The sequence below is a fragment of the Urocampus carinirostris genome, chromosome 6, assembly GCF_059441175.1.
Source record: "Urocampus carinirostris isolate Australia breed hairy pipefish chromosome 6, RoL_Ucar_1.0, whole genome shotgun sequence".
Taxonomy (NCBI): domain Eukaryota; kingdom Metazoa; phylum Chordata; class Actinopteri; order Syngnathiformes; family Syngnathidae; genus Urocampus; species Urocampus carinirostris.
In genome coordinates, this window is record NC_142354.1 from 16,165,717 (window position 1) to 16,190,432 (window position 24,716).

At 39.1% G+C, this 24,716-nt stretch overlaps 1 protein-coding gene across 2 annotated transcripts in view; it reads right to left on the reverse strand.

The window, feature by feature from the left end:
* Positions 1–318: 318 nt before the first annotated feature.
* The window catches only part of trim62.1 (tripartite motif containing 62, tandem duplicate 1), a 36,861-nt gene continuing 12,463 nt past the window's right edge, over positions 319–24,716 (reverse strand). For both annotated transcript variants that reach the window (XM_088338052.1, XM_088338053.1), the window contains exons 3-6: positions 10,645–10,740; positions 6,189–6,445; positions 3,681–3,796; positions 319–1,319 (exon numbers count right to left, since the gene is read on the reverse strand). In XM_088338052.1, the coding sequence (XP_088194178.1) occupies positions 769–1,319; positions 3,681–3,796; positions 6,189–6,445; positions 10,645–10,740 (1,020 nt within the window). In that variant the 3' untranslated portion in view covers positions 319–768. The remainder of the gene's footprint in view (positions 1,320–3,680; positions 3,797–6,188; positions 6,446–10,644; positions 10,741–24,716) is intronic.

The window sequence follows — 24,716 nt, forward strand, 5'->3', positions numbered from 1 at the left end:
GGTCTCCACTTCGTGACAATGTCAACCATACCACGAGTGGTTTAGTGATAAGTGTTGGCGTTCTTACCGCCACTACTCAGGTTTGATTCCCGTTGCACAAAATGTTTTGCAATTTAGGTCAGCGACACTTATCCAATCAATCATTGCATTACATATACCGTAAGTATATATAGAGCCCTAGGGTTATATGTGGATGCACACAGAAGTAGAGGTAAAATCGGTCCCAAAAAAATCCAGCCCGCCCGACCCCGCGGGTATTAAAGCCTAGTCCAGCCCGACAAATTAACATGATTTGAGGGACTGAGCCAGAAGCAAACCTGAATTTTCACGTTTTATTTGTGAAGACTCGGGAGGAAGCGCGACTTTTTCTGATGAGCTCGAGCGCGCTGATTAAAGAAAGGGAGGGAATTCCAAGAGGGGGGCAGAATCCATCATATATCCTCCACAGAAGAAAAACAAACACAGTACAATGACAGATGGATAATTTAAAAAAAAAAAAAAAAAAAAAGAAAATCCCGGCCAGTACCCGAACATAATGATCGACACTTTAGGCATGGTCCGAAATCCGGGTCAAGCTCGTGTTTCAGATCTTATACAGTAGCTCTTGGATAGTAACAACTACATGCGCCTCATCATAAGACTATCTTTTGGGGATGCACCTTATAACTGGGTGCGCCTTATAGTGAGGAAAATCCGGTAACCCTTCAATGGATTATTATCTTTCGAAATCCACACAGGGTTAATCAAAACGAGGACTGGGTGGATCTCTCAAAGGCGCACAGTGTTAATCCGCAGTGGCTGCACGTTCTTGCCATTGGCATGGCTTTGGCCTGGACTAAAGTAAGGGAAAACCTTCATTGGGAATTTCTCACGGTAGGTGTACAGCCAGGACATGTCATCGGCATTGTAGAAGATGAGCAGGCCTTTGGCATAGTCCAGATACACGCCTACCTTCTCCAGCTTGCTTTTGACATTAAGGCGAGTCCAGGGTTCGGTGCAGGCGCTGTATTGGTTGCCGTCGTGCATGACGATGCAGTAGAAGCCGCGGGCCGGCTGTATTTGGATGCTGCCCTTGCGGCTTACCGTCTCGCTGGCCACACCTATCATCCACTGGGTCTTCTCCGAAACCATCACCTCCCAGTAGTGCACGCCACACGTGAAGCCCTCAGCACCCAGAACAGACACCTCCACGTCAAAACGCCGTGGCGAGTCCTGCAGCGGTTGCGGATGGAGATTGCCGTAAGCAACGATGGTGCAGTCGTCCGACAGGATTAGTCTTTGGTGGGCCGTGATGGGGTCCAGCGTCAAGGCGCCGGGCACTGTCAGGGGGACATATTTAAGTAAGTTAGTGTAGGGTTACCTTGCATAAATCCAAGTTATATAAAGAGTTCACTGCTTCCACAGGTTGTTGTATTTATTTTCTTCCATTTCGTTTAATATATGGCTATTTAAAACAGTTTAAGAAGGCCGGCTTGTAATGCTACCATGTTCTTTTGTAATAGATTTGCTACAAGAATTTCACAAACCCCAATGTTAGGGTTTAGGAATTATATTGCAACATATGGATATTGCAAAATGAAAGTTAAGGCCCAATAGTATAATCTAAAAGATGAAACAATCAGAACACAACATTTCAAGGTAAAACAATTATACACTTATTAAGGTTGGCTTTTCTGAACTTCAAAGTTTTCTTATAAATTTAATTTTCTTTGTCATTTTCTCTTCCTGAGTCTCACGAGACTGGTCGCTTCTTCTTTAACTCCTCCGGATTATTTTCTACTCTGCACTTTTTTAATGGGTTTGGAGTTTTTTGTTTTTTTTCTGCTGCTGCTGTTTTTTCCTTACGAACTTGCACTCAACTCCAGTTCCTGGGCTCCACAATGTTCAGCTGCTGCAATGAAAATAATTTGTTACTGTCCAACAGGTCCCTTTCAACAGACCACTGACCAATCAAGGCCCATTTTGTAAAAATGTTACATCCATGAAGGAAGCTCAGGCTAAAAATTGCGGTAAAGTGAATTGTTTGCCAGCCAGCCAATGGACAAAACAAAAGCTTTGGCCGCTATTCGATGCAGTTGGCGTTTGTTTCAGCCATTAAAGATTCAGTATCCCAAACGGCTTTATTTCAGTCGTGTAGGGTGAGAGCAGCGCTTTGTACTAAGCAACAAACCAAACAACAGATTAAAGATGTTTGGAGAATGTCTTTGCTGCTGTTGGAACAGAATCAATTGTTCCATTTGGCTTTCAGTCAAGGAGAGAAGGCGAAAAATATGCCTGGCCTCCCTCCTTGCTGGCAGCAAATTGAAAAGTGAGGATTGATGGAAGGACTAACAAAAAATAAATCCTTTTATTTGAATTATCTTTTGCTAGAGTGATTCGTAAACTGGAGGAAGGCGAAGGTCCCATCGGCACTGTCAGACACAAATAGCAATGACTTTCTATGGATCCGATTACCATTTGTCCAAGCTATGGGCAGAAACACAGTGACTGAAAGTGTGCAGTAAGTGTAAGAGTTCAACAACCAGCGTGATAAATGGCATAAATTGTCTACATTTTCCGGAGTTATTAATGGTTTTCAATAAAAGTTGAAATAATATTTTCTTCATTAAGTAGGTGTTGAAAATGCCAGACTGAGTTCAAAGAGGCTTTATATTTTTTCCCACGACGCCCATCTGCTTTTACCTTATTTTTATCAGAGCTGTTCAGGACTTGCAACACATTGGGAAACAGAAAGGGAAGGCGTTATGGAGAGTAATTCCATGTTTGTGCCTGTGGTTTTCTGTTAGTGGAGCATGAAAATGGTGAAACTAAGAGAAGGACCGTTTCAAATATGGTCCAAATAAAAAACAAAACTAAAGATGAAAAGAGAATTGTTTATTTGAACATATCTAAGAAATCCACGTAATTGAACGCACCATTCAAGTAGCTTGACAGAGGCTGCAATATTGATTTAACCTTTGTGTTTTCCTCATTTTAGGAACCATTTTTATACTTTTTAAGCTTGTATGGAAATGTGAATAAAACATTGCATTTTTTTATACCGTCTGGACTAAGGCTGCACGATTACCCGAAATCTGATCGATATTGCAATGCGATATCGAGAACAGTGAAAAGTTTTTATCAGAGCTTTACTTGTTGAAAACCCGATTTGGCTCAGCCTCATCTACACCCCTGTCTGTCCCCGATGAAATGAAACTCAAGAACACTGTTTTAATAGAACAATAACCAATCATCATAAATATTTTTGTGCAGATAATTGGCAACTGATCGTTCGGCCACGCCTAACAAAATGTCTGTTCGATAACTTGTTGATTTCTTTGACAACACAAATGTGAAAGAAAGCAGCACCATTGCACATAAGCGCTTTATGCCATTTATGAAATGAAATGATCTGCATTTATACAGTGCTTTTCAAGTAAAAACTTCCTAAAGCGCTTTACATTGTGCTTCACATTTCCCCGTGCAGCCATGTGAGGCGCTAACCTGCTTATTAGGGGTATTAGAGGTTCAGTGTCTTACCCAAGGACACTTCGACATGTAACACGGAGGAGCCGGGATTCGAACTGCGATCTCTTGATCCCAAGACTAGCGCTCTGCCTGCTGAGCCACTGCCGCCCCAATGTGGACTTCAAACGGCACCATAATGAGCTAAACTGTAGATTCCCTTTGCCCCTGCTTACCTGGAGAAATATCTTGGAATAGCGACTTCCAGATGGTGTACTGCAAAGGCCCCATGTACTTGGATGTTGGGAAGTCCTCATAAGTCAGATTGGTCTCATGGATCTTCCCTTTAATCCTACAACAGAAACAGATCAATGCTCATTTAAAGTCGCTCGCTCGCCCCCTCGCTAATAGCAGGGCGCCTCGCTCGACACTAGGTGATTAATCTTGCGCTTTGGTGGAATGCCTCACTGTTATTAGTGTTAATTGACTTGAGTGACTGAATGGTGTTCGATGATGATCTCAAATCCTGTTGGACCTTGCGAGTGGCTTATTGTACTGATATCATGGAGCATAAGGAAATTCTACTTGTTAGGAGTTTAGTACTGCCAAGTGTGCGTTATAAACCTTGACCCATAAAAACAAATTTATTTGATTAAAAAGGCGATTCTATATATTTAGTCGGGGAGTAAATCTCTCCACTAAAGGTGATCTAATGCAAAAAGAGTGAAACAATCCAAAGACCGTTAGCTTCAAAAGAGGAACCGTCAGAGTTTGTGGGCTTAAGAATAAATTTGATATTGATATTGTTTTGCTTTCACTAAAAAGGAGGCCTTCAAATTTGATTTTACTTGTATAATGAGAATAAAAGCAATTCATTCATGGATGTTACAACTCAATTTCGAAGGCCATGTCATAGTTTTAAAAAAATATATATTTAAATTATTTCTTTTCAGTTTTATACCTTCAATTTTAAGACAATACTATTTGTACAGGGAATTTGACTCCAATGCACCCACATCTTTCAATCTAAGGAACACTTTCCCGTGGTTTTTCAATACACACCTAGTATTATTCAGACTCGATATTCAAATATCACATCCAGTTTAATGCACTCATATTATTGAAACTGGAACTGAAAGTCTCCAATGCATTTTTTTAAAGGTTATACACATATACGGAGAAGACATATACTCGTTCTTTAATTTTTCAGTCATAGACATAAAAGTTCCATTTGACTATGATGGGGCAGGGACCACATCAATCTAGGTTTGGGCCAAATTCCCGTTTTAAATCACCCCCAGAGACATTTTCCACCGTTTTAAAATTCTTTATCTCTGTAGGGAAACTTACATTTGAAATGGTACTAGATATTTTGTAACAATTATATTATTCATTTATATAATTTATACATCAGATGAAAATAGAAAATGAGTAAGTTTAAAAATGTTTTGGGACATTTTTATCCTACTAGCTCAATAACTAATCTCATGCATCAAGATCCTTATGCAGCTCAATTAAATTGTCCTATAAAAACCCTGCCAGATTAAAGAAAACAGCTGCTTTTTGGTGACTAAAACACCATCTGTGCCTGGATTAGCGGGCCTTGTCACAAAAATTGCGATTAGTTCCAAATCTTAAATTTTGTCAGGAATCACTATCGGATAGTTCTTTTAATATGAACTATTCTACAAATGAACCTTTCTGGTTAGCTTAACAGATAGCAAATATGATTCAATGCTTGTTGAAAAAAAAAAAAGGACTTGAGTGTGGTTTATGCATTTTATTTTTTATTTGTAAAGAAACAAATTGTAAGATTTGTAAAATTGAACATAAACACAAACCTGGTCAGGGTTTCTACAGCTTAAGGCAAGTTGAATTTAAGTCTTTTTGAAAATCAAATTTAAGACAGAGTCACCCTAAAAAATAAAAATTGAAACAAAAATGGAAAAAAAATTAAAAGACGCTCCCCTACTTATGACCATTTGACTTACGTAGAACGGTAGATGGGAACATTTTTTGGGGATGTCGGAAAAACATCCGGACATTGCTGTAAAATAGATTTTGTATTGTGTGCACCTTTTTCCGAGTAGAGGACATTACTGTAGTGCTTCTTTCTGCCACTACCGGCGTGTGGCGCTGTGAGAGGTCACCCAGCACCCACCCCAAAAAAAGAAATCTGGCTTCTACTTCTTAGTTCTTGTGTAAACCTACTCCGTGTACTGTATCTCTATCGCGCCAAGAACATTTAACTGTTTAATATCTCGTGCATCAATTCAATATGGTTGGTGTAATGTGTAAAGAAGAGGCAAGCCGTTTCTTTTGAAATGAAAGTGGAATAAGAAAGCTTGATGTGGTTAAGAAATTATTTTTGGAACGCTTTTTTTCGGCCACTGTTTACCATGGAGGAGGACCTCTTGAAGCGCATCTTCCTAAAGTAAGTTAAACTCAACTTTATTTAATTTTATAGAGCATATTATTTAATGAAATGTTTATTTTTTAGTAATAAACAATACAGCTTACTTATACAATACAATCAAAAACTGGTTTTCATCTTCAAGTGTTCAATGTTGAAAGTAGGCTTGGAATCTGCAGCTGTATTGTTCGTTTACCATTTGCTTTTATGAAAGACATACCCTAAGATGCTTGCGGCAAGACAGGTGTCAAAAATATAATAAAAAACATAAGCAAACCAAATTTACCACAAGATGGACCTTGAATCTTTTTAATAAAGTCGACTGCCTTACCTTTCTGAGGTGACGGCGACCCCCTCGAGGAAGTCGTGGCGTCCAGACTCGCCAAGACGCTCCTGCAGTATCTGAATACCCTCCTTAACGTCACGCAACTGCTGGCTGTAGCGCTGGATCTTGTGCTCAATATCGGTGAGCTTGCGTGCTGTATCCATCTCAAGTTCTTCCAGCATGCTCTTCTGGCGTTCCCGGAGGAAGCGGTGGAGGCGTTCAAATGCGTCACTGATGGTAGCGCGGAGACCATTGGCTGAGGACTGTAAAGTTAAAATGAGAGTAAGACATTATAATGAGAAGGAATCGAACAAAATAAAGCCATTGCTTTAAACACCACGAATCGTTATTTTATTTCTGTTCAGAACAGCGGCTGTACAACAATTCCCCCCGAGTTTTAGTGACCTTTCCATTGATATAGGGCCAAACAAACTACTTGCCTGCTTGACCAGTTTAGGACTTCACTGTTTTGGTACCATTTGCGACCTTAAAACCGGTTATTAAACCCATGATTAACACAACCTTGACCCGGAAAGCCTAATTATAGGCTAGTGTCAAATTGACCAGTATTTTTCAAAATTACTTGAAAAAAAGGTTGTCACAGCAGCAAATCAAGGGCTGCCGAGATAGAGCGCAAATTAACGGAACAACTTGGAGGAAACAGCAGGTGCTAAAGCAGAACACTTGAGCTCACAGATTTGAGAAATGAAGGAACGGTTTCACAGAGAATGACTCATCCGAGCAACGTCAACACAGCTTTAAGAAGTAGCTAGACAAAAAGCAGTAATGAGGTTGTCAAGTTGAAGCAGGAGGAAAACACAACAGGATGGTCTTTATTAAATATTTGGTTTGCAGATTCCATGTCTATCTTGCGATGACCTCAAAACCCTTTGCATACATATTTATGGGATTGTCTTTTTATCCACCACGACGGCATCAGCTGCACTCACAACAAAGATAAATCCCTTGAGCATCAAATTTGTTTTTTTTCGCATCCAAAGGAAACACGAGCTTTAGTCGTCGAGAATGAACGAGAGGCAGACTACATCTAGTTGGATGACAGTAAACACCTTCACTGAGCAGGAATCCGTTCCACGTTACTTTCGAGAAACGTGTCACACTACACCAACAATGACCTTCATTACGAACATTTACTTGGAGATACAATTCAATTTAATGGATTTTCTTAGGAGTTATGTTTCCTTTCTTGACAGAATTCTAGGAGTATACCTTTTCCCTTCTTCTGAGTCTTCACACAGTCCGATAATGATGCTTAGATCGAACCCTTTTCACACTTGGGTGTAAATAACAGAGTACTTCATGCAATTAAATACACACTAATCCCTGAAATGTATCATTTAGGACCGTCACATATGGCGTAGTGCTGACAGGCATCCTGTAGACATGGACAAAGTGCATTTGGAAATAAGGACATCTTGGGAACATTGTCTTCTAGTCTATATATTTATTAAAACCATACAACTTTCAATTATAGCGGTCTTATTATGAAACAAAGTTTGCGATAGTTTAACACATTTTAATTAGCAATCTTGGGAATTACCGTATTTATTCATGTATAATGCACACTTTGTACCCTAAAAAAGAACTCCAAGTGCGTGATACACACAAGGTTGTATGGCAGTACGTTACCATATTTGAGCAAGGATTGATCAGTCAAATAATATTGCAGATCACATTTAATGCAACCAGATCTGAACATGGATTGCACCAGTGAGCGCACAAATTCTTACCACTAGACCAATGTGGTTAGAGGACATAGAAAAAGTTTTAGTTTTAGTCTCATCACACCGTTTTGATTCACGTGACCAGGTTGTTGAATAATTTATTGTCAATGTAAACTATGAACACAATACCAAAATGAAATTTACCATATATTTCATCAATTGTCTTCCAAAGTTTGATTTAGTCTGAATAAATGATTTTAATCGTGGCTCCCGTATTTAGCAATATGGCACTGTGAGTAAAAGTGTGATAATGAGATCAAATATAATGCCTTTTCCTGTGTTGTCTGTACCCCAGCAGTCTAGTGGTTAAGAACCGGCACACTTAACGTTGTGTTCCGAGTTTAAATCAAATGCCAATAGTGGTCGGTGCCTCATTTGTGATATGCAAAGCTTAGTTTGATCTGAGTAGAGTGAAAAATGTTATTCATCAAAAATTAGGGATGCGCATTAAACACAAATTAGGGTATGTCTTTTTACAAGGATGATTAGTTATATCTTCACTTGATTTTGTTGTTGTTGCTAAATAAAGATTTTTCAAACTAGTTTTTTTTCCCCAGTTTGTTAGTCTGTTGTTATGCGGTGCTATTGTGCTTTTGTAGATTGCTTTGGTTCATCAAAAACTACATTGACCTCTGATACAATCCATCTTTTATCTGAACTTTTAGGATTTAATTAAAGTTCCCCCAAAACTCCCAGCTCATACTTAGGTTAGGGGCAGGTACACCCATCTGTGGGAAACGATTAAATGTGGCGATTTGTCAAAGAGCGTGACAGTTATGACATTAGGGCGGACTGCGTCTCGGCCCTCCTAGCTACTTGATGAGCAGCGTGGGCGGATGAAACAGCTCAACGATCAGTCTTGCTGACATGCTGCAGGTGTCTTTAGCCCTGGGAGACGAGACACTTGATAAAGGCATGCTTGCTACGGATTTTTGCGAAAGAATCCCCAGTGAGTAAGTGATGAGAACACAAAGACCGCTTCAAATTTGGAATGTGGTGTGAGGTGACCACAACTTAAAAGTATTCCCAAATTCTTAAACATGCAAATTGTGAGGAAATAGTACATGTTTACACACACACACACACACACACACACACACACACACACACACACACACACACACACACACACACACACACACACACACACACACACACACACACACACACACACACACACACACACACACACACCAACAATTTTACAATACAATGCCATTTGAAGACAGCAGGTCTCGTCTTTCAGCTGTGATGTCATCGGAGGGATACCAGCACCCTAGCAAGCCAGGTGCCATATTGTTTCACCTGTTTGTTGAAGAGTGTTTCAAAGGAGGTTTAGGTAGTTTTAGTGAAAAATGCCTAGGTGCCCTTTTGAAGGTGGACGAGTAATGGTACAACAAAGAGAGAGCAGCCAAAAAGGGGCCCTATTGCAAAAAACACCAATAGCCACCAGCAGGGGGATAACCGGAAACGAAAGGCGGCTGCAGCCTCGGCGGGAGAACTCGCAGTCAGCAGCCAGGCTAACTGGTAACCAACGACAAACGGTGATAAAGGCGTTGCACGCTGGGAATAAACCAATGGATAGGGCCAAATTGGCGCCAATGCCAGCCAGTCTTGCAGGCCAAATAATACATGGTGGACAGCCAACAAGCGCCAACCAGGACCAAATAAAACAGGAAAGAACTCAACATCCTCGAAGCTAACGGGGAGCTGACTAAACAAAAATATACCAACTGCAACAAAAGTGGCAAAAACACATATAGCAACAATCTGTTCACTGTAATCGCTTTCTGTTTAGGAGCCGGCCTCATATGTTGTGTTAATGTGGTTCGTCATTTTAAAAGTGTTGTGTTCCTTCAATGTCAGCGCTCTAAGGGAAACAAGCCCAAGTGCGTGGAATATATTGTAACATATTTTCATAATTGTGGGGAGAAACACTACACATTCTGTGCCTAATTGAAAAATACCGTATATTCGGTTTTGGAAAAAAAAAAGAAAAAACGTTCAGTGGCTGGTTTGTTTGCTCCATCTTGTATGCACAAACAAGCCACAGTGAGATACTTGGACAATGAAAGTATGGAAAAGGCAGGAAAGCGAAATGTTATTTTCAAAGCCTTTATCCATAAGCACTAATGTGGTGAATGGAAATTTAATGAGATCAGAAGTGAAGAGTGGGTGAGGGGACTGTATCCTGCAGTTAAAGCACATCAACAGAATATGTTAGTGTCGCACTGAAAGGTAGTGATTCAATGCAACAAGTCAGCACTGCAGGTGTACCGAGGCGTTTTGGTCTGAATGTGTGAAGCCTGGTGCAGTGTGTAATTGTAATATTAGACGTCAATTTAACCATCGATAGAGACGGTTTTCGGGAAAACTTGTGCTTCATTGAAGTGTCACTGATGGCAAAAAAAGGATTGTGCAGTTTTTTGGTTGCATGTTTTAAGAGGAATTAGGCAAAAAAATTGCTGATGTCTTAACTGAATCACTGAAATGTTTGCAGTGTTGTAAAGAAACAGAAAAAATACTCAAGATAATGCTTTCAAGTAAACCTTTCTTTTACTTTTTCAAAATGTGGCGATATTTTTTTACCCTGAAGGCAAGCAGCTCTTATTCATGATGGCCAACTGAAGGTCTGAATTTTTATTTAAAGATTTGCCGTTTTAAAATCTTGGAGTACAAAAATGTGTTTCTGTCGAGGACAATAATTGCTGCAGTACCTTGGTCTCAGTGAGTTGTCTCTGCAAAAGCAGCAGGGCCTCTGTGTGACCCTTCTCGCTGTCCTGCAGGGTGGCCAGCTGCTCCTTCATTTCCCTCTGAAACACAAGCAAAGCAAGTTGAGCAACTTCTGATCAGCCTTGAGAGACTTAACCATAACAGGTAGTATAATACTTTGCGGCAGTATAAGACAAATCCCGATTTACTCCTGGCTTGTTCCGTGCCTTCTCGACAGCTACAAGGAAATGCTAATGAGACATTCCAACTCAACTCCATCCTGCTCTGTTCTTACAACATTTTATTGTCTGTTCTTTTCGCTTGCTCCTTGGGCAAAGATTAAAACTCTCTGCTATAGAAAAAAAACAACAAAAAAAACAAAGGATGTAGATGCAGAGCCCAGACACGAAACGATCGCATGCAATCGCATGGGACGCCGGGTGGAGTGGGAAGTGGATTTCGTCTTTCTTTGGAGACCATGGTGATTCTGCTCAGCCTCCTCACGCAAGAAGCAAAACTCCGTGGGGTTTCAAGAGCTACTGTCACAAAAATGCCGGTTAACAACATTTCCTGTAAACCAGTGCACGCACTCATATCTGGAATGAGAAGATGTTTTGGGGTTGTTGTTAATGCTTTGGTTGGTTTATTAAGGGCTAATTAAAAGTTTTTTTACACATATAAACCTCTACTAGTCACATAGGTATATGCCCACATCTGATGCAATTTCTTTTTAGAAGTGCAGCTGTAAGAAATAGGATTAGCAAGATAGATAGATACTTTATTCATCCCCGGAGGGAAATTCACATTTCCAGCAGCATCCCAAATACTGTAGTGCTACACAGAATACATATTGCAATAAAATTCTGTTATATGCAATGTAGGTGGTGTGGTTTAATGTGGGCTTTTACTCTGGCTTTTTAAGTTGCATGTCAAAAAAAAAAAGTAATCCTAGAGGTCAACTGCACAGATGCGGAACTGTGCCAAGACCCATCCATACTTGTCAGTTCATAAACATTGGACTTCGGACAGTTTGTCACAAGTCTGAGAGGAAAAATATACACAAATCTGTCTCTTGTGTTGAAAAGCTAAAACACAAAGTAAGCTTATAATGTAAAAGAATAGGGGATGTGAGTCAGATTCCATACATCTTGTGACTTTTTATCTAACCCACATCAAAGTTCTATTAAACATGAGGTCACTTGTAACAAGTAACAAGATATGTTAAGAGTGCAAGTGCTAGGACAAACACAGTGGTATGGGTTTTAAGTAAAAATCATTGACTAGGGTTGCACCATTGTGCACCTGTTTATATTTAACAGCGATGATAACCAGACCCAATGAACTGCTGAATGACAAATAAAATCAGAAAGACACCATAAATTTACGGGAAGTCTTCTATTATGAATGTCAATGGCCATATTAAGAAGATTAATAGGCTTATCACTGTTCATTCTCCATGTCAACATAATTTCATATAAATGTTTCTATTCAGGGTATAACGAATGGAATAAACATAAGCCTCATCTATCTCATAGTCCACAGTTGAAGTATTCAAGCCACCTCACCGCTCAGCTCTGGTGTTGCCACCATTGAACATCTATGAGAGCACAAACCCCCAAATAGAACTGTCAGAACGGGAAGGAAAAAATTGCTCTTCTGAAATAAATATGAAAATTCATCTCTGGTGACAGAACAACACCTCAACTAAACAACTGATGCAAAATAATCAGCAGCAGGACTTGAAAAACACAACCTATTCATTAGTGTGCTGGGAACAACTTGAGCTTCCTCAAAAATCCATCAAAAACACTGATGGCTGTTAAAAAAATGCAGCATTTCTCCTCTCAAGGAGATAAGAGGAGGAAAACACACGAATGCTGTCCAGTGCGGCGTGGGGTGGGGTAGAAAACGTGACTGTCCATGTTAATGATGACAGTGCAGCAATTGACTGACCAAAAACACTGGCTCCAATGCTGTATTGTGTTGAAAATAAAATTAATTCGTATGAAAACCATCAACAATCGACTTTATAAACAAATCCCTTGTCTGTCATTTTTTTTCCAAAACCGTAAGGCTATTACTGTTGTAACCAACAGGTAAAAGCTTTTGATTGTGGGTGTGCTACTCCTACTGCCCCCAACAAAACCCAAGAAGCTCATGCGTCTTATTCAGTCTTTACACCTAAGGGTGCCCTAAAATTGGAGGCCATCAACTTTTATTTAACTCTGCAACAGCAATCTAGATCTATGTAATGTGTATATCCATGAGACTTTGTTATATTAGACACAAGAGGAGAAGAGGATCTTTAAAATTATATTTAATAGGGAAGATGAAGGGGTAGGGAAAATCAGCATCTGCTTCTTACTACATCTTTTCGAACATGTTAAATAACATTATTTTGTTGTTGAGTTATTGTTTTTGTCCTGTTTTTTATTTTAATGTTTGAAATAAAGTTCATTCATTCATTCATTCATTCATAAATGGATGGAAATTAAACTGTACAAAGATTCGCAGAAGTAGCAAATAAATGGGTTTATGCTGCCAAGTTTTTAGTATGAGTAGAATATTCAGTCCTAAACTTAAAAACATTAGCCAGTTTACACAGAAAAATCGGCTGAACATGACTAATTTTATTGCTCATTTTAAGAGTATTCTTGAGTCTTACATCGGGTGCAACACTTCTTTCTGCTATAAATGCTAAGTTATACTTTTTCTTTGGTTGTGCAAAACTCTCGAGTTTTATTTTACACATACACCAGAAATCAGATCAGAAGTGCACTGCAAAAACTTAAAGAAAAAAAAAAAGTGGTTGTATGAATCTTAAAGTGCTAGTGTGTGTTTTTTTAAAATTTCTTATTTTTGCTCTACTGTAGTTTTGTAAAGTCTAACCTACCCGTTCGATGTTTGATATGACATTTCAACAGCATGTTAACTAAAAAGGGCAAAATTACCATAGACGCCAGTGTAATATGGTAAAACATAGGAATTGGAATTTTTTTTTAAGTAGATACAGTTTGGAAAGTTGTGCAATGGTTTTAATTCCATGACCCTTTATAGTGTTTGAAGAGTACACAACATAAATGACAGACCTGCTGTTCCAAAAGTTAACATATTTACATTGTGAAAAATGGCACCTTTAATATTTATGTGCATGCCCTAGGCTGATCTGACTTAATTTTAAAATATTCATACTAGTGGGAGCATGGGATTGGCGAAGGTAAACAAAAAGCGCAGTGATATAAAACAAAGCTTCGTCACCATAAAGTTGTCTCTGATAATGTACGGGCAACAGCTTGATAACGAAAACATTTTAAAACACCAAGAAACCACACAGGGGCATCAGCTCATGTGTTGCTTACAACACTGTGGTCTAACATTTTGTGGCAATATGGCATGGAGCCGAGTGTAAAGCATAGCTACTAACAAAACATTAATAACTTTTCAAAAATAAAATTAGAAATAATCGTTCTGTGTAATGGTAGTTAATAATAATAATAATAATAATTTCCTTGTATTGTCATTCTGTGTAACAATGTACACAGAACGAAATGTCGATTGCACCTGACCCGTTGTAGCGAGCCGATGCAGCCGCAGCCAACAGAGGGCGCCGCCGACCACTTTTTAAGTCTTAGGAATGACTCGGCCGGGGCGCGAACCACCGACCTCCCAGTCTCAAAGCGGGCGCCTTACCATCTAGGCTACTGAGCTGGTTATATTTATGTTGATTTTTTTTTCCATTTTCCATGGTTTTATGTCTGTAGTCTGCCTGTAGCATCATCTTCCGGAGTCTCATGAGAAAGGACACTTCTCACACTTGCTTCAGAATTTTCCCCTTTTCACTCCCTTATGTGATTGCTTTGAATTTTTGTGCTTTCTTTCTTTGCTGCTGCTGTTTTTTTTCCTTCTAACCAACCTACATATTGACTAAAAACGGAAAATGTCCAAAGCAAGGAACGCCAAAGACATGGACTTGATAACACCAACTTACACATTATATTGTTAGAGTGTAGAGGAGAATGGGATAAGAAACTCATCCTAGAAACTGTAAAATATACATCATGATTCAAACACTGTGATCATTTCTAAATTGACTAACAAATGATTGTTATATTGATGTAATTTGTTTATATGATCGGGTCTCTTAAAAGCCTTTGCCTTCAACCTCATCCGTTATCCATCCATTATCTGAACCGCTTATCCTCAGTGGGGTAGCGGGGGTGCTGGAGCCAATCTCCGCCATCCTCGGGCAGTGGGCAAGGGACACCCTGAACTGGTTGCCGGCCAGTCGCGGGGCACACAGGGACAGACAACTCTCCCGCTCATCTGCACCTGCCAATCAACCTGACATGCATGTTTTAAGAATGTGGGAGGAAACCGGAGTACCTGTAGTAAACCCACGCAAGCACGGGGAGAACATGCAAACTCCACACAGGAGGGTTCGAGATCATGACCTCAGAACCGTGCCCGCCTGCAACCTGTCACCCTTTTTTTTCTCCAAGGGATTTGTTAATTTTGTGATGTGACGTTTGTTGCAACATTATGAAAAAGAAAAAATAAACCAGAAAAACAATCAAAAATACAAATTTTTACACGAAACCAGGCTCCAGCTATTGCGAGAAAATTCCAGTTATCTCATCGATCAACTAGACCGTCACCTGACACAAGGATACGTTTTTGTTTTGTTTTCTTTGCCAAATATCTGCATGTTGAAGATCTTTTCCCATTTGGGTCGTAAGCAAGCATACACAACAAAGACCAAGAAAAAAAATCTGCATTTTGCCATTCAGATCTGGAGTTATTTTAAAACACAAAGATTACAAGATTCTTTGCTCTGAGTCATCACAAAGCGACTCTGCAAGATGACAAGACTGAAAACTGTCAGAATACGGTAAATCAGTGTGTTTTGTATGCCTCATAGTATAAAGCAGTCCTTCCCAGATGAAGGATGTCAATTTCAAGGCTCATCGTCATTCTCCGCTGCGTGCTGAAGGGCTTTATTCATTATTTATTGCGTCTGAAAGTGCATGCTTCCCCGTGGCCCTGCATTAAAAGCCAACACAAATCCCTCTAACCATCCATACTGATTGCCAGCTTTATTATTCTCCACAGCCCCTTCATGATATATTGACGTTGGGTCAAAAAAATAAAGAATCAAACAGAACGTGCATTTTCACGGCCGTGAAAAACAACTTCAGAAAGATTACATGATGGTAAATGTGCTTTAATATTATCTGACATCCAACATCATTAATCCCCATATGAAAAGAGGAAAACGACTGATGCAAAACTAGCAACCACTTCTACACCTACCTTTTTTCCCCCTCAAGGAAATATGTATTAACAAGATGAATTGTGTACTCCGATACCATTCGTGATTTGAAGGACTATTTGCATCAAATAAATTATTTTTCTGCAAGATTTTACACAATGCACGTCGTTTTCCTGGGGCCAGTCGTTCAGTTACATGATAGGAGAATTGTGTGCAGGTGAAAATTGCCCAATGTTCATAATTGCAAGCAAAGCAGCCTTCTAAGATTTTCCTAATGGGCATTATATTCTTGTTGCAGTCTGAAATCAATTCGTCAACCTTGTGCCTTTTGGATATGTCCTCTGACAGCGCGACACAGCTCTCTAATTCAATGTTTCTCGATACAAGGACAATGCGGCAATCGTCCATCTTGACACAGCATTTCTTCCTCACTACCAAGCATTGAAACCAAATCACTGCAATGTTAAGAGATGCCGTGTTGTTTTGAAAGCACATTGTTGGGGCAGTCTCTCATCTGTGCAAGAGCTGTGACCACGAATGTGGATCCCTTTGTTTGAAGAAGAGGTTTACTACACTTTTACATACAGTTTATTTATACCAGATCAGGTAACTACATCCCAATGACTTGATAATGATGATGTCTAGAAGCACGGCATGGCTCATTATACTACAGCCTATGAGGTGTATACATTGTGTCAAAAGATTGTAGCAAATATTCAACGTAGAAGTGACATTAACTTCAGTGCTGTAATAATATGCTAGTTTCTCTTTGAAGATTCTTCCTGGTAAACAAGTTACATAGGTAATGAGTGCCAATTTCTGCTGTTCTCTCCTGTTAATCACCATGTCAATTTGTGGAGCAAGCGCTGTAAATTTGGGTTTATTTTCCATTAAATCTGCAATCAGAGTTGGGCACATTAAGTAATTATAGTTACTCACTAGTCCGTGGTTTGCAATAATCTGTGGTCTGTGCAGCCCTTTGAGACTTTGTGATGAAGGGCTATACAAATAAACATGACTTGACTTCTACCACGAAGAAACAGAGTTAGTAACTGAATAACTTCATAGTTAAAGTAACTCATCACCAGGGAAAGTAACTATTTCCGTTACTTTAAAAAGAAGTTTGACGTCAAAGAATTTGACATTTTCTGAGCAAATACAAAACACTGCAGTGATGTCTTTAACCGGAGTTAACTTGAAGAGATGGGAATTCTGACAATTTTAGAGAACACATTTTGTTTTTCGGCTCGGCTAGGGTTAGGGTTAGAGGGTTAGTCCCAAACGGCTCTTCAGGTTGTTTTTTAAATTGATGAATCGGTTAATCAAATAATTGGATTTTTAAAAACACATCTTTAAATTCCTCTGTTCAAAAATTGAAGTTTTGGACAGACAGAATATTGTGCACAAAAAAACAGGATATTGTATAACATAAGAAAAAAAATCCAATATTTGTAAAATACCCTACCAAAATACATTAAGATGTATGCTTAGACCTGAAAATATGTAAAAAAAATGTTTTAAATAAAGTGGAAAAAAAGAAACATCGGAGGGGAATGATAGTACTTTGTCGGATGTCATCTTATTGTACATTGAATGTTTTATACAGCACTTTTGATTTTCATTCCGGTGTTTGAAAATTGCTATAATAATAAAATCAAAATACGGTCTCCAAGCCCCCTACACGACAAGCTCGTCGCCGAACCAAGAGGAAATTGAATGAACTCTTATTTGCATTGAATTAACATGCCACACGAATCACGCAACACAACAAATCTATGTTGAAATTACTATTATAATTGTAGATTGTATTGGATTTGTTGTTGCAGCCCGAGTGTCAACAGCTTAGCTCATTTTTTTCAATGTTTTTTTAATGTTTCCTAAACAACTGAATAAGTTGAGTAAGGTTTAAATGGAAATGCTTGCAGAACAATTATATTTCAGTGCTCATACAAGGGAAAAAAAGGGGAGGGTGGCTAATACGCCCCAAAAATGACCCTGAGAAGTCTTGAACTGCCAGGAGAATTTTGCAACAAGCAGATGAAAGCCAGGACCACTTTTTTGTAAAGCCTTTTAGGATTAATCAGACCACCAGTAGTCAGCATGTTAACATAAAACCATGTAGAATGTGTCAGGAACACAAATCACCCGTTGTCGAAGTGTGAGGCTGCCTGGGCCTAATGGAATGAACACAGCCAAGGGTCATTCTACTTTGAACACAAGCACTAAACGGTCTTCTGTGGCCACAGAAAGAGTTGACTAAATTAAGTGCGCGCCTGGCTCTCTTATCGCCTGGTGCTGCCAACATTTGATACATTTTTTTTGGAATGAATACAAGGCAACATTGATCTGTAAATGTATGCAGCTTATGTAATGCAGCCTTCAGACAGTAACGCTATCGTATGGGAAGACTTTCACACATAAAACATTACATATTATTTATTTCTTAACAAATATTTTTGTTGTTATTGTTAGGCATTTTATTATGACTCTTGGGCCATATTTTGTTACTCCTGACACACGTGTTGGACTCTTCATCCTCTTATTGGTAATTCTCATTTGCAGCTGTCCCAAATGTGGAGCGAGTTAGGTAAGGGATGTGCGGTGCAATGCAGTGCAGAAATTGAGAAACTGAATTAGAACACCGTTGAAGTTAACAAGCTTTGTGGATTAGATTCTCTTGGAACATTGGGTCTTTTATTGTATTTGCCACACCAGAAGCACATTTGCACCAATTTGTGCAAACCATTGACGATTAATTAGTGCACGAATAATGATAAGATCCCGCGCTAGTGTCTATTCCACTTAGACCTAAGATTTATGGCCCGAGCCCGAACCCGAACCCGAGGCAATTTCGGGCCGGGTCGGGCCTGAAATGTCAGTCATACGGTCGGGTCGGGTTCGGTCCTGCTTTTTTTTTTTTTTTTTTTTTTTTTTTTTTTAAATTAATTAATAATTATAAATATATGTTCATTAAAAATATATACTTAAACTATGTATGGATACTAGACCAAGGAATATAGTAAATCAAATAAATATTATTTGTGTACAATTAGTTGTGATTGCGGAAATCATAGCGTACAGTGACGTTGGTGACTTTTCCATCCGCATTAACAAACGCATTTTGTAAAATACGATCGCGCTTTATTGTTTAAATAAACGCGTTATATAGACTAGAATCTCCTAATTATTATAATTAGCTCGCTTTATTTTGTTTTAAAGCGTATTATATAGAATACGATCGCTTTTGTCGGAAGCGTACATTGACGTTGGTGACATTTTCATCCGCGTTAAAAAACGCAATTTGTAGAATACGATCGCGCTTTATTGTTTAAATAAACACGTTATATAGACTAGGATCTCCCAATTGTTATAATTAGCTCGCTTTATTGTTTTAATAAGCGTTTTATATAGAATACGATCGCTTTTGTCGGAAGCGTACATTGACGTTGGTGACATTTTCATCCGCGTTAAAAAACGCAATTTGCAGAATAAAATCACGCTTTATTGTTTAAATAAACGCGTTATATAGACTAGGATCTCCCAATTATTATAATTAGCTCGCTTTATTGTTTTAATAAGAGTTTTATATAGAATACGATCAGGGGGGGGGGGGGGAATTTGCATAGGAGTCGGAAAAGGGCACAACACGTCAACACCCCCTCAATGAAAGTGCTGCGCTAAAATCTTAAGGACGTACTACTACTGCTGCTGTGGATTATGGCCCAATGATCAAGTCGTCAAAATGACGGACGCCCTTAAATGTTTTCGCTACCTCAAAAAAAAAAGAACGTCAATGACAGATTGTCGCTTAATGTAACATCTGCAGTGCAGACACAGAAATATAAAAGATGTAAATGTTTATACAGTTTTATTTAACTTAGGCCTAGATGTTGTAACAAAAGGCAGAGTTTAATTTGTTATCATAAATCACCCCTCCTTATGAATAAAATATGTAATTTCGGGCCCCCTCGGGCCGGGCCAGCAAATCCAGTTAATTAGTCGGGCTCGGTCCGGGTCGGGTTTAATACCCCTCGGGCCTGCGTCGGGCTCGGGTGCTTTTTTTTGGCCCGATCTTACCTCTAATTCCACTGGAGCCCATATTTAGAATGACGCTCAAACTAAGAACTACCACAGACATGGCCGCAGGGAAGCATATTTGTAATATAGAGCGACACTTAAGCAATAAGGCACAACGTCATGACAGCCTGCAGTTATTAGTCTGACCATGAACGAAATAAGCATTGGTACATAATGGAATTATGCATTATAGGGAAATAAATTGTGAGATTAAGATTGTCACAAAGCAATTAGGGTATTAGTGGTTGAATTGCAACTGTGACCTGGAAACACTAAACACAATATCAAATAAACATTTTATTACGGATGTGTTTTGTCGATGGCATTTTAAGGTGACAAACTTTTTAAGAATTTATTTACTTCATAATATTATTCTGGAATTGTTAAATTTGGGGCGCAACCAAGAGACCGAAGATATTTCTGCTATGTTAGCATCAAACAGTTCACATGTTTTAAGTCTTTCTTGGCTCTTTTAGAACAAAAAATGTAACCCTATCACTCACATTCAAAGACAATACACAAAACATTGTTAAATATGTTAATAAATTCTCAGGCCTGCCTGGTCTCACAAATTAACTGAGATACAGTGCTAATCAATTGCAATGATCTCTTATGGAAAGGCCGTAAACTTTGAAAAGTCTTTCAATTAAAATCTCCCTTTCCGTTTTTGTTAAATGCATTTTCTTGTGACATCCATGGTGCCCATGAAATGTTAAGTGTCTGTTGACGTCAATGACAGTACCGTATTTTCCGCACTATATGGCGCACCATGTTATAAGGCGCACCTTCAATGAATGATATATTTTAAAACTTATGCCATACATAAGACGCACCCCATTATAAGGCGCTATAAGTGCATGCTGGTTTAAGATCAGGTAATTGTGCAATTTTGTAATTGTAATCCTGTGCAGTCCTTCGAGACATTTTTGGGATTAAGGGCTATTTACGGTAAATAAATGTGACGACTTGACTACAGTAGAGAATGTAGTTACTTTATGCAACCTCTAGATGTTGCCACGCTCAAGGGAATGTCAACAAAGCATTCAAAAAGGTCAAACTTTATTAACAAACAAGCTTTCCACAACTCCATTCACTCCCAAAATAAATAAACAGCCGTTTTATTATTTTCTCTGAGGTAAAGCATTTTCGTGACACATCTTTAACATCTTTGAACAACATCGACATAACATTTTATTTTTTGTCCATTTAGTCAACACGCAAAGAAAAAAACGTCTGATACTGTTATTTTAAATGAAACGTTAGTGCAATCGCAATAAAGTGACACTCGTAATGTGCAAAAACAACGAGTGCAAAGCAATAACATAATAACTGTAAAATGTAAAACGTAAACACACAAAAGAAAAACAAAGATCACTCTATAAGCTCCTCATCGACGAATCCCTCGAATTCTTCTTCTGCTGTGTTCGAATTGACCATATCTCAGTGAATGGGCCATCCAACACGTCCGGTGTTTTTGTGCCAGCGCTGTTGCCTTCATACGTATAGTTATCGTACTGACACTTCTGCTTGCCGCTCTTTGTTGAACAACCCACTGTTCAAGTGTCTCCTCTAACTCTGGCCATCTTGCTTTATTGCCACGGAAACTTTGTTGAGTTTTCCTTACTTGGCGGAGCTTATCTTCATCCTTTCTCCACTTCCGTACCATCGATTCATTTAAGTTTAACTCTCTCGCTGCCGCTCTATTGCCGTGTTGTGCTGCGTGACTGATCGCTTTGAGTTTAAACTCGGCGTTGTACGCGTGTCTCTTAACAGGAGCCATTATCTTATACAAATGCACGTATGAAAGAGAATCTCGCTCTCTCTCTCTCTCTCGCTCTCTCTCTCTCTCAAACGTGACATTCTGAATAATTCTGCGTTTGTTTAAGGTAAATTGTGCTTTACATCTTCACCAGTCATAACCCTGGATTCAGACAAATACTGTATTTGTTGAATATGAATTAAGCAGTTTAATGGGGTAGCCATTTTGCCACTTAGTAAACAAATACAACACGAGCCCCGGCAACTACCAATCGTTTAATATTTCCCAGTATGCACAGCGCGAAAAATGGAGTCGGCGGCTGTTTCTCGTAGTTGCGAGACCTTGCGAATTTAATATTGAGCCATATATAAGGCGCACTGTGTTATAAGGCGCATGGTCAGCTTTTGAAAAAAAATATGACTTTTAGGTGCGCCTTATAGTGCGGAAAATACGGTACATGAGTTAATGTTAACTCATTTTTTGGGGTGATATACTGTAATATTCAAAGTTCTTGCCACGCCGCGTATTTTGCTAAGGGTTCCCAACACTAAAAGCCTGGAATCCATACATGTTAAGATGGAAATAACTCTTGAATATACTTGTACTTTAACATATAAGGCACAATTGATCCATTGTGTGCAGCCAGTTGTTTTTTTTGTTTTTAGTTTATGACAAAAATAAGGTGACACACATTAAAAAAAACATTTCCTAGAAGGAGAAAATGGTCTATCCTATCTAATGGATTTACAAACTGAAATTTTTTTTTCCTGTGGGACAAGTCAGGTAGCAATTACTTACTATGGACCTTTTTTGTACTGCATCTAATTGAAGCTTAATCACAGTGCGAGACTAAATGTCCCTTTCAAATCTTGTAACTACCCCATCACTACGCTTGCTTAATATGACAATTTAGTCCCAATTTAGTAGATAAAAAAAGACTAAAGGAAGATAATTTGGCAGTGTCCGGAGTTGTACAAGTCATATAATGCAGGACTTGAACTGGACACCCAGGTTGCAGGCAAACAGCAGCATCTCCATTAAACCGTTAGCCTTAACTGTGCAAAATAGCTGGGTTGACTGCGAACTGGAGTCAAGGCTCCAAACAGCAGCTGGTCGAATGACGGTAAATCATCAGAGATTATAGTTTGACCATGCCCATAGCCAGGGAACAATGGTGTCTAATCTCTTTAAATTTCCCAGCTAATCAAGAATTCCGCAGTAGACCTGCAAGCTCCAACAAAGCATCAAATTGACCAGGTCAAAATTCATACGATACAAATTTATACCCTTCAAGGTTGCTCTGTCGGCCTCTAACGGAGGGAAAGCAACAACTTCTGCTGTCTACTCATATGAATTTAATGTCATCTCTGTGCAGCTTTCACTACTGATCTGCATCAAATTATGTGGAGGAAATGCCTCAACAGTCAACAACAAGCCTCGCCTTAAGCTGTAGAACATTTAAAGAACTTCACTTACTATTTCAATTACAAAGTCCACTGGGGAGCACTGCACTTCTAATAATGATATAATTATATTGAAGGTCAACCCAAAAATGATACATAGCTCATAGTTAAATATACTGAAAAAATATGCCCGTGTTTTGATGTTGAATAGTAGTACGTGTACATAGAGACAGCGGTACATTTTGTGAAACTTAAGCTTTCTTAGGATAAAATTTTGAGGGAAAAAAAAAGCGTGCGGGAATCCATAGTCATGTACTGAATACATGCAGCGGGCAGAGAGAGAAACTTAAAATGTCTGGGGGAAAATACATTCTTGTCCATCAGTATACTGTAAAATCTTCCTATGTTGGTCAGATGTTGCTTTTAGCCTGGGGCAATCTTTCTACCGTCAAAGCAATCTTTCATGCCTTCTATTAAATGGCTTAAAGAGCAAATGCACATGACTAATGCACCTACACAACATTTTCAATGCACAACAAATACACGGACTTCTGACTTGCACTTAAGCGTAGTGCGGGCCAAAAGTAATCATCTTAACAAGACAAAATATAGCATTTGATGGCCTGCACTACTAGTTCGACATTCTGAGATAAGTACTTCCATTTATCTCTTAATCTATGGGGATACGAGCTGAGATAAACACTCCAGTCAAATGCATTGGTCCTACGTGTGGTCAGAAAAAATGACTTCTAGTCACAAGACTCTTCAATTCCTATAATCAATGCAAAATAATTACTTTTCTCAATCTGAAAAGTTGCTGTTGGGCATTAGGGATTAGTAGGGCAATCAGATTTATACCAATACTTGGTAGAAGCCTGATTTTTTTTTTAAATGGCCCATACTTCATGCAAATAGACCATCTAATAATTTAGTACCTTATAAAACTGGAATGCATTCCCCTCCCGTATGTTGGTCTGTTCGCATATAAACACCACCTCCTCCTGTTATCTTTCAAAAGCTAACTGGCTTCGTCAGTCAAGGTAAATGTATTTTCTGTTAGCAATAACTCGAGAGTGGGGATTCAGAGGAGTTCAAGAAAGACACCGCTGCTCTGTCCTTGAGCAAGACACTGATATCCCAAATTTCTCTCTGGGCAATTGAGCTCCAGTGTGTGCCACTAACAGTGTGTGTTGCTGTAATGAGTCAAATACAAAGACTGACTACATGTTTATCATTGTAGATAGGCCGAGTATATTTTGCCTGGCCTGATGTTTTTGTATTAAGTACACTGCTTGCGCTGAAAATATCTTTGCTTTGCTAAATTGGTAGAATTAGGCAGTGGCAGCAAAAACAAAAAACTCAGTGAAGACCATTAAAATATGGAGATGACTCAGAGCAAATGAGAGCTGAAGTTGCTGAACAATGCAAGGCAGACAAGGTGATGCAAAAATGGGTGGTGGGGGCAGCATCTGGGGTGCCCTTGAGAAGGCCTGACTCATTACTGCAGAGGCACAACCAAGCGTGGTTGCAGATCGAAAGTGAGCAGCAGCCTAAAAGAACGCTTGGTTC